This window comes from Protopterus annectens, chromosome 10.part0 (assembly GCF_019279795.1).
Source record: "Protopterus annectens isolate FY-2018-M chromosome 10.part0, PAN1.0, whole genome shotgun sequence".
In the NCBI taxonomy this organism is placed as follows: domain Eukaryota; kingdom Metazoa; phylum Chordata; order Ceratodontiformes; family Protopteridae; genus Protopterus; species Protopterus annectens.
This window is the reverse complement of record NC_056744.1, coordinates 1,576,578,354-1,576,592,821: the sequence shown is the minus strand read 5'-3', so window position 1 is coordinate 1,576,592,821 and position 14,468 is coordinate 1,576,578,354. Positions and strand designations below refer to the sequence as shown.

Sequence of the window (14,468 nt, the reverse complement as noted above, 5' to 3'; positions counted from 1 at the left end):
ATCTTTTTTATTTTGCAACTGATAGCACATGGATTACATAAGGCTCCATGCACTACAAAGATTTATGACAGTCCCTCACAGATCATAACCTGTTATTGTGTGTACTCGGCATGGATGCAGAGATTCACCTCAAGGTAAACTTCCTGAACACAAGGTAATTTCAATTGGAGATCTAATCATAATCCTCTATACTTAAGTTAATATGCAGTTATCAGAATCCCTTTATGCTACCCTTTATGTTTTCAGCTATAATCTCTTAGCTCTTTCAATAACCATCTCCTTGTTACAGTTTCACATGCCTACTGCCATAATCCTTTCATTCTATTCTTCTCACATTTCCAGATGCTTTAACTCTTTACTTGTATCTCCATTTCCTGCATTCTTCCCTTCTGCACATGTCCCAAATCCTTTCCCTGACACTCTGCATTTCTGGTCAGATAAGGAGTGAACATGGGTGACATTCATTACCAATCATCATTTCTAACCTGGCTTTGAGTCAGCAGGTGCAGACATCAACTCTCTTATGTGCGAGTCCTTGATGTCTTCAACCCATCGCAGGTCTAGAAGGTGGAGGTAGGGACTGTTAGTGCCACACAAAGCAGAGACAGAGGACCATGAACAGCCAGAGAGTATCAGCTCTTTTAAACCTAAATGAAAAAAGCAGTCAGTCAGAAGCCAACCAGGAGTACAAGGTCAAAACCTATAAATCACCAGTTATCCCTGTAACTACACAGCTTCATTTCAGTGTGCATTGACTTTCTTCATGATCAAATGCTTAAAAAAATACAAAAAAATAAACCCTGCAAACCGAAAATCTTGAATATGTATCCTTTCTAAACTTGACTTTTGGTAACAGATGTGTATAACCTGGAGCCTGAATTTGTGACTGACACTTAAATACAATGCAGTTATCAGAATCACGAAAAGAGTAAGTAAAAAAAAAAACTCAACTCCCCTTCAACATATGCATATTTAAGTCTGTTATACTCGTGTAATAGCAACAGGGGGCCACTTCCCTAAGCACAAAGAATATCAAGTCACTCCTGGGATTATCCACATCACCATGAGTCAGGCTTTTTAGTGATCTGGTGTGTATAGGTTTCTACCCATTTTAATAAAAATCTGCACCTCACAGTGTCCTTTGGTTTAATGGACACAAGACAAGTTTTATTCCAAAGTTCCCACACACTACACTCGCAGTAAGCACTTACAAAAGATTAAAACAAAATATGTTAGAAGTTTCTGTTCAAGCATTCTTAAAGACATTAGCACATAAACTAAAATCCATTTTGCAGTGTCTGCATGGATTAAGAAAAATGGCAAAAAGCACTTTCAACACTTCACCAGTATATCAGTTACATAGCTGCCATTACCTACGCCTCTAACATACAAAGGGCGCAAAAAAACTCCATTAATGCCCTAGGTCAGTACAAATGTACAGAGCAACCCCTTAAAATTGCAGGGCAGCATAAGACCAACCAGAAAACCTAAGACCACTCACAGTTTGGAAATAGTGGAAAAAAGGCACTTCCCTCATGGATCACTTCTGGATAAGAGTGGGAAAAAGAAGCACCAATGATTTTACATCTACATTGCTACACTATAAAAATGCTGTAGTGTCACTTTAAAGCAGTACGGTCTTTCTCTATCAACAGTCATGTCCCCAGTTAACATGACATGTCCCTTTCCACAAGTATACGCTTTCTAAATTTCAGAATAGGTGATCCAAGTAGTAACAAAATAAAGGTGTCAAGATTATCGCATAATGGTACACAATTGCTAGGTTATTCTGGTCAAGTCTGCAACTGATTCATTTATTTGGGGCTGTTTTGCAGGCTTACTGCAGCATATTTTCCATCTGATTTATATCAGCATGTAGCAGGTTTTAGCTTTTTGGCAATGACTACGTCGTTTTTCCTGCTGTTTAAACTACACACTGTTTAAGCTTGTATTAGTCGTATTTCTGCATCTTAGATGGTCAAAACTGAATCAAGCATTTCTAAACCCAAGTTGTTCACCCTTAGCAGAGGATTGTTGCCAACTACAGAAGCCCACTATGTTTGATGAAAAGTCCTACGAAAACTAAAGTTATGTTTTGAATTCTGGTTACTTAGCTGAAAAACAATCATGTCCTTGCAGATACACCGTCCTTTACTGGAAAGGCAAGGGACACGGCTGTAAAAACTTTAGCAGAGGACCAACACAGATGATGGGACAACTCCTTTAATAACCAGACTTCACGCTACATTCTTGAAAAAGATGGATCAGATTTCAGACATTTTCCATGAGCAGATCAAGCAGTCTTATAGGACAGATTACATAATGGATTTTGTGCAGAGACGCATTTGGATGCATATTGCAGTGCTCCAAGATGCAGTACTTGCTTTTAAACTGTTATAATTCTGCACATCTAAATATAAAAACCTAGACAGGTGGCAGCACCAGTGTGTCGTGAACTTACTTTTGCCTCAGTGATGTTAGCCCTAAAATGAATTTTCAGAGAAAATGCACCGGGCACTACAATAGGCATTAAAAACATTTATGTACTTATGTCTCATCTGTGTTTTCCATTTAACTGTTGGGTTCGGATCCAAGGATCACAAGGCCGTTACTAAAGCTTGAGGTAATCAAAAAACTCTAGAGTTCCTCCCTTATCCATAATGCACCAACCCCTAACAAACCCCAGATCTTGTTTGCTGATTTACCTAAAATAGGACACACAAATTATTTACATATCATATATACATTACATATGTATATAAATCTCTATTTGATTGATTGATTTTATATATATATATATATATATATATATATATATATATATATAAAATCAATCTCCAACAGAATAAACTATATCTGGAGCTCAACATTAAGGACATAAATCCCGTTCTTCCAGAAGCCTATTGTGATAAGGGTTGAGGTTTGGTGAACAGGAAGTTGAGAAAGAATGAAAACGGACAACACAGATGAAGCACTGAAGCACATTAACTTTATCGGTTGTCAATTTTCATTCTATCCTCAACTGTTGGGACAGAGCCTCCAGTTACCTAAAATCCTGGGTGGACCCTAAGGAAGGATATTCCTGAGCACAGCTGAGCATTAATTGTCTGTGAACATCCAAAAATGCAACATATACTCACCTTTATCTGTAAACTTAGGAAAGAAAACTGGCAAATTAATAGACTGATACTGGATTCTGACATGTTAGGAAGGAAAGCAGCATTGGTACGTAATGTGATTCTATCCTTCTGAAAGATCACGTAGGGAGGTTTAGAGGACAAAACCTAAAGTTCTGAAATTCTTCTAGCACAGGCAATTCCCACCAGAAATATAATTTTCCGGGTCAGAAACTTAAGATCACATTTAGCTGCTAGTTCAAATGGAGAATGAATTAAGGTTTGCAGTACCAAGTTCAAATAATATGGAGTAAGATCTTTTACAGGGGTCTTAGCAGGAGTGTGCCTTTCAAAAATGCTTTACACAGTTTAGAAGAGGCCACAGAAACATTTTCTAATTCAATATGAAAAGTAAGATACTGTTGCTAACAGAATTTTAACTGTAAATGAGCTAGCTCTCACATTAAATACAGTTGCCAAAAAAACAAGTATGCTATGCAAAGGAGCCGAGAAAGGTACAATGCGTTTTTATTGTGCACAAATTAACCTTTTCCATTTACTTGTGTAAAGTTTTCTTTTAGAAGGCTTACGGGATGAGAGCATTGGTTGTATGTCTATTAACAGAAATGGGGAAACCATGCTGTCAGCTTGAGGTTTGATATATCTGTATGAATCATATTTGTCGGGTGAGACAGCAGGTCTGGAATCGGATCCAGAATCCAAGGTTGGTAAGGCAGATGAGGCCGCAGGAAAAAGGACCAAATCTGTTGAGGTCAGTAAGGTGCAATGAGGATGACTTTGCTTTTAAACCTGGTAGCTTTCTGCAAGAATTTTGGAATTAATGAGTAAGCATAAAGTAGACCAGGGGGCCATTCGTGGAGTATAGCATCCCTCTGTGATAACCCTGGAAAGGGGGGGGGGGGGGTTAGAGTAAAATAGTTTCTGCATTTGCTGTTTAGGGGAGAAGCAAAACTATTGCACTGATAGAAAATCATTTCTGTCACTTTCTTACTGACCAACCACTTGTGAGGTAGAAGAATGGACCTACTCAATTTGTCTGCTGCTATACTGGACTTCCCCAAAATGCACATTCTTATCAGAAAGAAGATGGATGAGATCGCCCACTGACACACACAGTGCTTCTCAACACAAAGGGTAAGATCTGGTTCCTCCTTGCTTATTGGTGTACCAAACTACTGAAAATAATATGTTTCAATCACAACTGCCCATAAAGGGAGAGCATCTTGGAAGGCCTGCAATGCTAACAGCACTGCTCTCACCTCTAGAACACGGATATGCAAATTGGTCTCTTTGGGGGACCAAGTGCCTTGGGCTGTCTTCTTCAGGAAGTGCCCTCCACAATCTATGGCCTTGGGTTGATCGAGAATGAAAGACTACCTTGTAGAACCTGATCTGACTGAATCTATGAAGGGTATTTCTTGCATGCTGAGTAATTGTTACTTGGGCTGACAAGCACTAGGAAAGAATCAACAACTATTTTGTTAACATCCACTGGAGAATTCTCATACGAAACCTTGCTAGAGGTACCAAGATAATGGCAGCTACTATTGACCTCAAGTCCTGAAGAACCAAGTGGCCTGAAATTTCGGTATTGCAAATTATTTTCCTGATCTGGAATATGACGGTCTGTACTGCTGGGAGAGGAAGAGAACCTGTCACTGATATTGTGTTGAAGACAGCTCCTACGAATTCCAAGGTTTGGGTTGGTTGTAACAGAGATTTCTGGTAATTTATGGTTATCCCCAGTAAGCACAAGTCTGAATCACCTGATCTCTTACTGATATAACAGTAGATGCCTGGTCTGGGTGGTAATGAGCCAGTTATCTAGATATGGAAATGCTCAAAAACCCCTGCAGTCTCAAGTGAGCTGCTACCACTGCCATGCATTTGGTGAACATCCTGGGGGCTGTGATGAGGCCAAAGGGCAGTGCTACGAACTGATAATGACCAGTTCCCAGCTGGAAGTGTAAATACCTTCTGGATTGTCTCTTCATCTTTATGTGATAGTACACATCTGGTCTATCACGTACATCCAGTCATGCCTGCCCAGAAAGAGTAGAATGAATTGAACCATGACCATCTGAAACTTTGTACTCCGAACAGACTTGCTCAAGTCTCAGAGATCCAAAATTGGTCTCTAGTCCCGTTTTCTTTGGCACTAAAAAGAATCTCGAGTACGTTTCCGACTATCTTGTCTCAAGGGACCCTGTGGATATCCCTTTCTAGCAGCTTTTGTATTTCTAGTGCTGCTGCTTTCCTCTGACTGGCTGGATCATCAGGAATTTTGCATACAGTTGGAGGTGGAAAGGAAAATGGAATTATATAGCCTCTGGAAATAATCCTCTGCACCCAAGTATCTCAAGTTTAGCCAGGCTCTCTGGTGCAGGGATAGTCGAGCCCAGATTGCCTCCAGAGGGGGACACAATCAGGCCTCCTTTCAGGAGCGCTGATAGCCTATCAGGAAAAAGAATCTCTGGACCCTTGATTTTGCAGTCCTCCCCTGCAGCATGAGTGCTGTCATTCATTTGATTTCCCCCCCTCTGCGCCTGGGGGAACTATCGCCACATGCATCCTGGAAAGGACCCTGGGACGTCTTGAACTACATTTTTCATCCACCCCGTTGATTCCTAGAAAGGGACATTCGAGGGGTCAAAAAATGTACGCCCAATGCACAGAGGGTCTTTCCATCCTTTTCACACCTGGAGGGTGCCCCCTTTGCTTTTGGGTCAAACAATGAACTGCCATCAGAAGATGCATTGACAAACGAGGACTTGAAAGGCTCTACAAAGTCAAATAAATGCACCCAGGCATGCCTCAATGGTTAAGCTTGAAACAGATGCCCTTAAGGCACACCTTTGCCTGCGTGTGAGAAGACTCGAGGATGAATCTAAAATGGACTGGAGAGTAACCAACTGAGAGACGAAAGAAGATTGAGCCTCAGCAGTAACAGTCCCTGAAAGGGATTTTGAAAGTTCCTTCATCAAATCCCTTTGTCGCCTGGTAAAATGTGCTAAACAGCTCAGCGACCTAAGAGCAAAGGTCGCCGACACAAACACTCTTCCCAAATCTGTCCATTGTCCTAAACTCCCTGTTAAAGGGATGAAGAGATGAACTTTGTTCAGCAAGTTCCTTCTTGGTGGCCACAGCCATGACCAAGGCATCCACGGGCACCCATTTACTCCAGAATTCCTTCTCACAGGTGGAGCCAGAATCTGATCTGGCCTCAGGGACTAGCTCAGCTCAGTCAGGTTTCTTCCACACCCACCTAGAGACCAAACCAATGAGCTCGTCAGCAGGCAGAGTAACTCAGGAAGTAGACGGAACAGAAAAAATGAAAAGACCAATGGTTAGACCACAGCTGAAGATAAAAATAGAATAGTCCACATCAGGAAATAAATCACTTGCAGCTTCACAGAAGTGCCCTTTATAAAACCAAAAGTTGTAACTGAGATGTAGTAGTCAAGGTAGGAAACGGTTCACTTGCAGTTTCACACCACTTTATTAAACAAGTGTAAGCGCTTTCGCGATCTAAGTCAGCTGATCGCTTCTTCAGACTCATAAAAAACAGTTAAAACATTGGTATTTAAAATATGGTTCAACCAATGTAAACACATATAGAACTATGACAGACGAATTAAAATTGCATACATCAGTACATTAATTTGCCTTATATTCTGAATAAGATGAAATAAAATATACATACAACAGACATTTTATGTAATAATCCATATTACTTAATGTTTTAGTGGTCTGGATTCTATCTTTGTTCTGCTTCCTCTACCTTATTCCTTATATCACCTCCCCCCTTACTTTTATTTATTATTTCTAAAACCATGAAATTAAAAATATGTTTCCTATCTTCTTCTTCCACATGTTTTGCTAAAGCACTTGTGCCTTTTTTATTTCTTATATCTCTAAGGTGTTCAAGGATACGTTCCTTTAGACACCTATTGGTTTTGCCTATATAAAAGGCATGACAGACAATGCAGAAGCTGAAATAAACCAAATGTTGTGTTCTGCAGTCAGCATAAAAATCTATATCAATTATAAATCTTAGTGTAGGATGTTTATATGTAGATTTAATTATATAAATAGTCACATGCTGTACAATTTCTGCAAGGAAAAGTCCCCTGCCTATCAGATAGGATCATTCTTTCATTGTTTATGGATTTATAACAGAGTTGCCTTTTTAAGGACCTCTTATTTCTAAAAGAAAAGCTGGGTCTATCTTCTAACAATTCTCTCACGTCAGGATCCGACAATAAAACATTCCAATTCTTCTCAAAAATATTAGAGAACCTTCTGATGTCACTTGAATAAGTTATAGGGAATCTAACTTTAAAATCATGACCTTCCTTGCTTTTAACATCTTCTACAGTATTTGAGAAGAGTGGTTTACGTTTCCAATCCCTATTTTCAATGGAGCTTTCATTTATGTGTTTCTTACTATAACCTCTGTTTAAGAAGTCTTTCTCTAATATAGTCATTGTCTTCACAAAGCCTTCATCTGTATTATGTAAGCAGCTTATTCTCATATATTGTCCTTTCACTACATTTTTGTGTACAAATGTTGGATGCATACTAGTCTTATGTAAGATAGTATTTCTCTATGTAGATTTTCTATACATCCCTGTAGTAAGTTCATCTAACGCTGTCTTCTTAACCAAAACATCTAGGAACTCAATAGAGTCCCTGGAATGTTGACTAGTGAATCTTAAAAATTCAGTGGTGCTATGTAAGTACTCCACCATCTCTTGCAACTCTTCACTAGTACCATCCCATAACAGGAAGACGTCATCTACAAAACGTATATGCCATACATTCTTGCCAGCATATTTATTGCTAGCACTTAATACATGATCTTTTTCCCATGCAGCCAATGCTAAGTTGGCGTAGCTGTTAGCACAAGCCGTGCCCATTGCTACACCAACTTTCTGTTGATAAAACTTGTCATTGAATATAAAGACATTATTTTCTAGGACAATATCAAGCAACTCGCATATGAAATTAATCTTAGTGCTTTGAAAAACTTGTTTCAAGGTCAGAATATCACGTATTTTCACAATACCCCATTTATTCGGTATCACTGTGAACAGTGAAGTGACATCCATTGTCACAAACATATAATTTCTATTAATATTCCTGGTCTTATTATATAACAGTCGCAGAAATGCCTTTGTATTCCTTAGTATAGTCTCACATGATTTTAGGACTATTTGTAAATTTTGTTCAATATAAATTGAGATGGCTTCTGTGGCCCATCCTTTACTGGATACAATAAGTCTCATAGGGGGGCTGTGTGATGTCTTTGTGAATTTTAGGTAGACCATAAATAATGGGTATAGTTGGATGTTCTATCTGAAAGTAGTCAAACAATTCCTCTGATACATAATTAGTAATCAAGAAGTCAAAAATATATACAGATATCCTGTCAATTATACCTTGTACTTGTTTCATTTAGTTCAGCATAAGTATCTGTATCATTCAAAAGTGCCATCATTTTCTTGTAATAAAACCTTAATCCATTACTACTACACTGCCCCCCTTGTCAGCGGGCCTAATTAATTTCAATGTTGTGAGAATCGTTTAGTTCTAACAGTGCTTCAGTTTCTGATTTACTCAAGTTATAAAATCTAGGTGGAAGATTTTTAGCATGCATCTCTCTAATTTCATGCTCACACACATTAGTGAAAGTTTCAACTGTGGGATGTATCTTGGGTACAAAGGCACTAGGTTGTTTAAACATATTATCAAATACATTTCTTTTAAACATGGTCTTAAGTGTTCGGTTACGAGAAAATAACTGCAGCTCTTTTAATAAATCAGTTAATACTGTTTTCTGTGCTGGAATAAAGTTCAGGCCTCTATTTAACAATGAGGCTTGTGCATCAGTTAAAGAAAAGCTAGATATATTAATTACCAAGTTTTTTGCTGGTTCTTGCTCCTGGTGTTCATATATGCAGGAGTCACTCGTTCTCTCTGCTGTAATCGCATTCTCCCTCTGATTCCTGCTCCTCAACCTGTCCCTTATTGGCAGCGCCTTCTTTAACATAAATGGAAGGATTGAGGTTTGCGTAGCTTCCTTTTGCTCCAAAAAAGTTACTGAATCAGAATTAACACTGGAATCCATCCTTCTGTTAGTGCAAGCCATTTGGAAAGTTTCTTTTGCCATTCCACCACTTTCAAATGTGGGAGGTTCTATACATACTCTCTCTGTGCTGACATCACTGTTCTCACAGGGATTCTGATTTAAAGGGGCAGTACTATGCATATTTGAATTTTCAGAAATCTGTACTGTAGTCATTTTTTCTACATTTTCTGTACTCACAGCTGTTCTTCTTGGCCACGAAAAGACCTCTTTACATTGAAAGTCATCGAGGTCCCTTTGCAATTTTTTAGTTTTAGTATTCTGCAACCTCTTATCATAGCCCTGTATACGGGTCAGCAAGTTCATCTAATTTACTGCCTAGTGCCTCTATAGGGAAATTATTAGTCAGTTGTTCTTGTAGCCTCTTTATCTCATCGGCTAGCTCTTTTTCTTGTGGTTTAAAAAATTCTATAAGCAAATGCATATAATCATAGCTAAGCTGTAAATTTAAATTCTGCCATTTATGAAGTAATTCAGGGTAGGTCTCACCATAAGTAGGCATATTTAATACTCCGAGACCTCTCGGCACTATTTTATATTTTAATGATGCTTCTAGATGAAACCTTTGCCACTGTAGCCTTTTAAAGCTATATAACTTATTCTCCAGATCTCTATACAGTTCAGTGAACTTCTTATGCGTATCATAGTCCACTTGTTCTCTTTCATTCACTGGAAAAATAGGGTTTAGCATCAAGTGGTTGGAATATATATGTAGTAGTACAACTAGTCGTTCACACTGATTCTTATTGTTGTCATTACCTTCAGCCATGTCCCAGCTTTTAAATACAGTCCAAGAAACACTTGAAAGAAAACAAAAGCTGGATAAACGCCTGGTATACAAGTCAAGCGAAAAAAATGACAAGACCAATGGTTAGACCACAGCTGAAGATAAAAATGGAATAGTCCACGTCAGGAAATAAATCACTTGCAGCTTCACAGTAGTGTCCTTTATAAAACCAAAAGTTGTAACTGACATGTAGTAGTCAAGGTAGGAAACGGTTCACTTGCAGTTTCACACCACTTTATTAAACAAGAGTAAGCGCTTTCACGATCTAAGTCAGCTGATCGCTTCTTCAGACTCATAAAAACAGTTAAAACATTGGTATTTAAAATATGGTTCAACCAATGAAAACACATATAGAACTATGACATAGACTAATTAAAATTGCATACATCAGTACACGAATTTGATTTATATTCTGCATAAGATGAAATAAAATATACACATAACAGACACATTTTATGTAATAATCCATATTACTTAACATTTTAGTGGTCTGGATTTTAAAAAAGGTTTCAAGGAAACAGCATTGTTCAATCCAGGAGACCTATCTGCCTGAAGTAATAAAATCCATCTTTGTTCTGCTTCCTCTACCTTATTTCTTATATCACCTCCCCTCTTACTTTAATTTATTATTTCTAAAACCATGAAATTAAAAATGTTTCCTATCTTCTTCTTCTTCCACATGTTTTGCTAAAGCACTTGTGTCTTTTTTATTTCTTATATCTCTAAGGTGTTCATGATACGTTCCTTTAGACACTTATTGGTTTTGCCTATATAAAAGGCATGACAGACAGTGCAGAAGCTGAAATAAAACAAATTTTGTGTTCTGCAGTCAGCATAAAAATCTAGATCAATTATAATTCCTAGTGTAGGATGTTTCTATGTAGATTTATTATATAAAATTAAATTATATAATAATGGGTCTATCTTCTAACAATTCTCTCAAGTCAGGATCCGGGGAAAAAGATCATGTATTAAGTGCTAGCAATAAATATGCTGGCAAAATTGTATGGTATATACGTTTTGTAGATGACGTCTTCCTGTTATGGGATGGTACTAGTGAAGAGTTGCAAGAGATGGTGGAGTACTTACATAGCACCACTGAATTTTTAAGATTCACTAGTCAACATTCCAGGGACTCTATTGAGTTCCTAGATGTTTTGGTTAAGAAGACAGCGTTAGATGAACTTACAACAGGGATGTATAGAAAATCTACATGGAGAAATAGTATCTTACATAAGACTAGTATGCATCCAACATTTGTACACAAAAATGTAGTGAAAGGACAATATATGAGAATAAGCCGTTTACATAATACAGATTAAGGCTTTGTGAAGACAATGACTATATTAGAGAAAGACTTCTTAAACAGAGGTTATAGTAAGAAAGACATAAATGAAAGCTCTAAATATACCATTGAAAATAGGGATGGGAGATGTAAACTGCTCTTCTCAAATACTATAGAAGATATTAAAAGCAAGGAAGGTCATGATTTTAAAGTTAGATTCCATATAACTTATTCAAGTGACATCAGAAGGTTCTGTAATATTTTTGAGAAGAATTGGAATGTTTTATTGTCGGATCCTGACTTGAGAGAATTGTTAGAAGACAGACCCAGCTTTTCTTTTAGAAATAAGAAGTCCTTAAAAAGGCAACTGTGTTATAAATCCAGAAACAATGAAAGAATGATCCTATCTGATAGGCAGGGGACTTTTCCTTGCAGAAATTGTACAGCATGTGACTATTTATATAATAAATCTACATATAAACATCCTACACTAGGATTTATAATTGATCTAGATTTTTATGCTGACTGCAGAACACAAAATTTGGTTTATTTCAGCTTCTGCACTGTCTGTCATGCCTTTTATATAGGAAAAACCAATAAGTGTCTAAAGGAACGTATCCTTGAACACCTTAGAGATATAAGAAATAAAAAAGACACAAGTGCTTTAGCAAAACATGTGGAAGAAGAAGATAGGAAACATTTTTAATTTCATGGTTTTAGAAATAATAAAAGTAAGAGGGGAGGTGATATAAGGAATAAGGTAGAGGAAAGCAGAACAAAGATGGACTTTATTACTTCAGGCAGATAGGTCTCCTGGATTGAACAATGCTGTTTCCTTGAAACCTTTTTTAAAATCCAGACCACTAAAACATTAAGTAATATGGATTATTACATAAAATGTGTCTGTTATATGTATATTTTATTTAATCTTATGCAGAATATAAGGCAAATTAATGCACTGATGTATGCAATTTTAATCAGTCTATGTCATAGTTCTATGTGTGTTTTCATTGGCTGAACCATGTTTTAAATGCCAATGTTTTAACTGTTTTATGAGTCTGAAGAAGTGATCAGCTGACTTAGATCGTGAAAGCGCTTACTCTTGTTTAATAAACTGGTGTGAAACTGCAAGTGAACCATTTCCTACCTTGACTACTATATCTCAGTTACAACTTTTGGTTTTATAAAGGGCACTACTGTGAAGCTGCAAGTGATTTATTTCCTGACGTGGACTATTCCATTTTTATCTTCAGCTGTGGTCTAACCATTGGTCTTTTCATTTTTTTCGCTTGAGGTGTATACCAGTCGTTTATCCAGCTTTTGTTTTCTTTCACGTGAGTAGACGGAACAGATCTGAAAGCTTCCAGAAATACGGACTCCTCTGGTGAAGGGTTGGTGGAGGACCAACCACCTCTCTGATTAAGGATCTCAAGAATGTCTCCAAATGAGAAGTCTTCCGGAGGGGATCATGGGGGACCCTTCATCAAAATCGGTATCCACAGTGGCCAACTGTTGTGCAGTATCCAAGTGCCTCCTCTTGCATTTCCTCTTCAGAGGGACTTTTTTGGTGGGATGTTCCGGTGAAGTACTGTCAAGACCCTGTTGAGTGGTCTGGATGCCTTGAACTGGCTTGTTCCTGTAGCATAGAATGAAGTGGCTCTAAGTGCACACATCTGGGAACTAAATCCGAAGGAGCTGGATCCAGCAGTCCTCTCTAAACAGAAAACACACTCCTCACTACCTCGAAGGCAGATCGCCCCAGAAGGAAAACACTGGATCCAAGAAGGTGGGTTTTTGGACCACTGGCTCCTTCTGCTCCAAGAGCAACTTCCTCAAGCCAAGCTATTCAATGCTGAAGCTCCAATGGGCAGAGACAGCTCAGACAACCTTGGACCAAACAAGGTAGCTTCGGCTCAGTGCGTCATCTGAATCTGAAGTCATCGGAGCTGGTGCACTCAGTACTCTTTGGATCCAAAGGTAAAAGTATCTTCAGATCCAGGGACTCAAACAACTGCAATCAGAGAAGTAACAGATAATGGTGGTGTAACAGATGGACGGACTCCCTGACCCGAAGGGGCAGAAGCCCGAAGAACATCCATCTGTATCTGTACTGAGAAGAATTTCCTAATCATTCTGTCCACATCGTCCTCAGTCAGACTTCTGGAAGAAAGAGCTGAGGAATGCTGACCTGGAATGATGTCTCTCTAGAAAGGAAGAGGGAACCCTAAAAGGCACTGGATTCCAAGGTTGGAGAATATCTTGTTCTGGTAAAGTCTTCGGATCCGAAGAACTTGGAGCTGAAGATTTTCTCTTAGGATCCAAGGCGGAGTGGATCTGAAAGGATTTTGGATCAGATTTAGATTTTTTCCCCCAGCAGCTCCAAGGAAGGAGTGAAAGAAAGTACAAGTGTGTACACATACCATAAATGTAGATGTTAGAGTGTATTCACTGTTGCAGTCATCACATTTGGGTTATCTGCCTGCAGGTAGCCCTCAGCCGTCCTGAATACCAGAGTCTTGGATTCCTGCATCGGATGCTGTCTCTTCTTCCATGATGTCAGGGGTATAAAGCATGCAGCCGACGCCATTACATCAGTTTTTCTTGCCCCAGATGTCAGGTGCCCCCACAATGGAAAGCAATTACATGTTATGGTACCCCTCCATCAAAAAGCAAACAACACCAGAAAGCTTAAATACACCAAAGAAGAAGGAAAGGAAGAGGCCAAGAGAAGTCAGGGGGCTGGAGGGAGGGTAACCAGGGCTGCAATAGGGAATACACTCTAACATCTACATTTATGGTAAGTGTACACAACTGTACTATGTTCTTAGTGTTTTCACTGTTGCAGTCATCACATTTGGGTTGATTCCCAAAGCTAAGGAGGAAGTTAGAGAGCATTAGGACCAGCTATTAAGCCCTGCAAGACTGCAGTGGCAAAACCAGCTCTGGATTTAGAAAAAAATAGGCACGTGGTAATGCTTGGTGAAGTATGTACAGAGCTCCAGGTAGCAGCTTCTAGGGTGTCTCTGGTAGGGACACCTCTGAGAAAGGCTGTAAAGGTAGATGCATCCCTGGTGGAATGTGATCTTATCCCCTGTGGGGTAGGTTTTCCAT

General features: G+C 38.7%; 1 protein-coding gene across 1 annotated transcript in view; it reads right to left on the bottom strand.

Moving 5' to 3' along the window:
- The window catches only part of FBXL19 (F-box and leucine rich repeat protein 19), a 1,144,361-nt gene that overhangs the window by 372,946 nt on the left and 756,947 nt on the right, over nucleotides 1-14,468 (bottom strand). Inside the window, exon 7 of the mRNA XM_044086223.1 lies at nucleotides 486-647. Within this exon, the coding sequence (XP_043942158.1) occupies nucleotides 486-647 (162 nt within the window). The remainder of the gene's footprint in view (nucleotides 1-485; nucleotides 648-14,468) is intronic.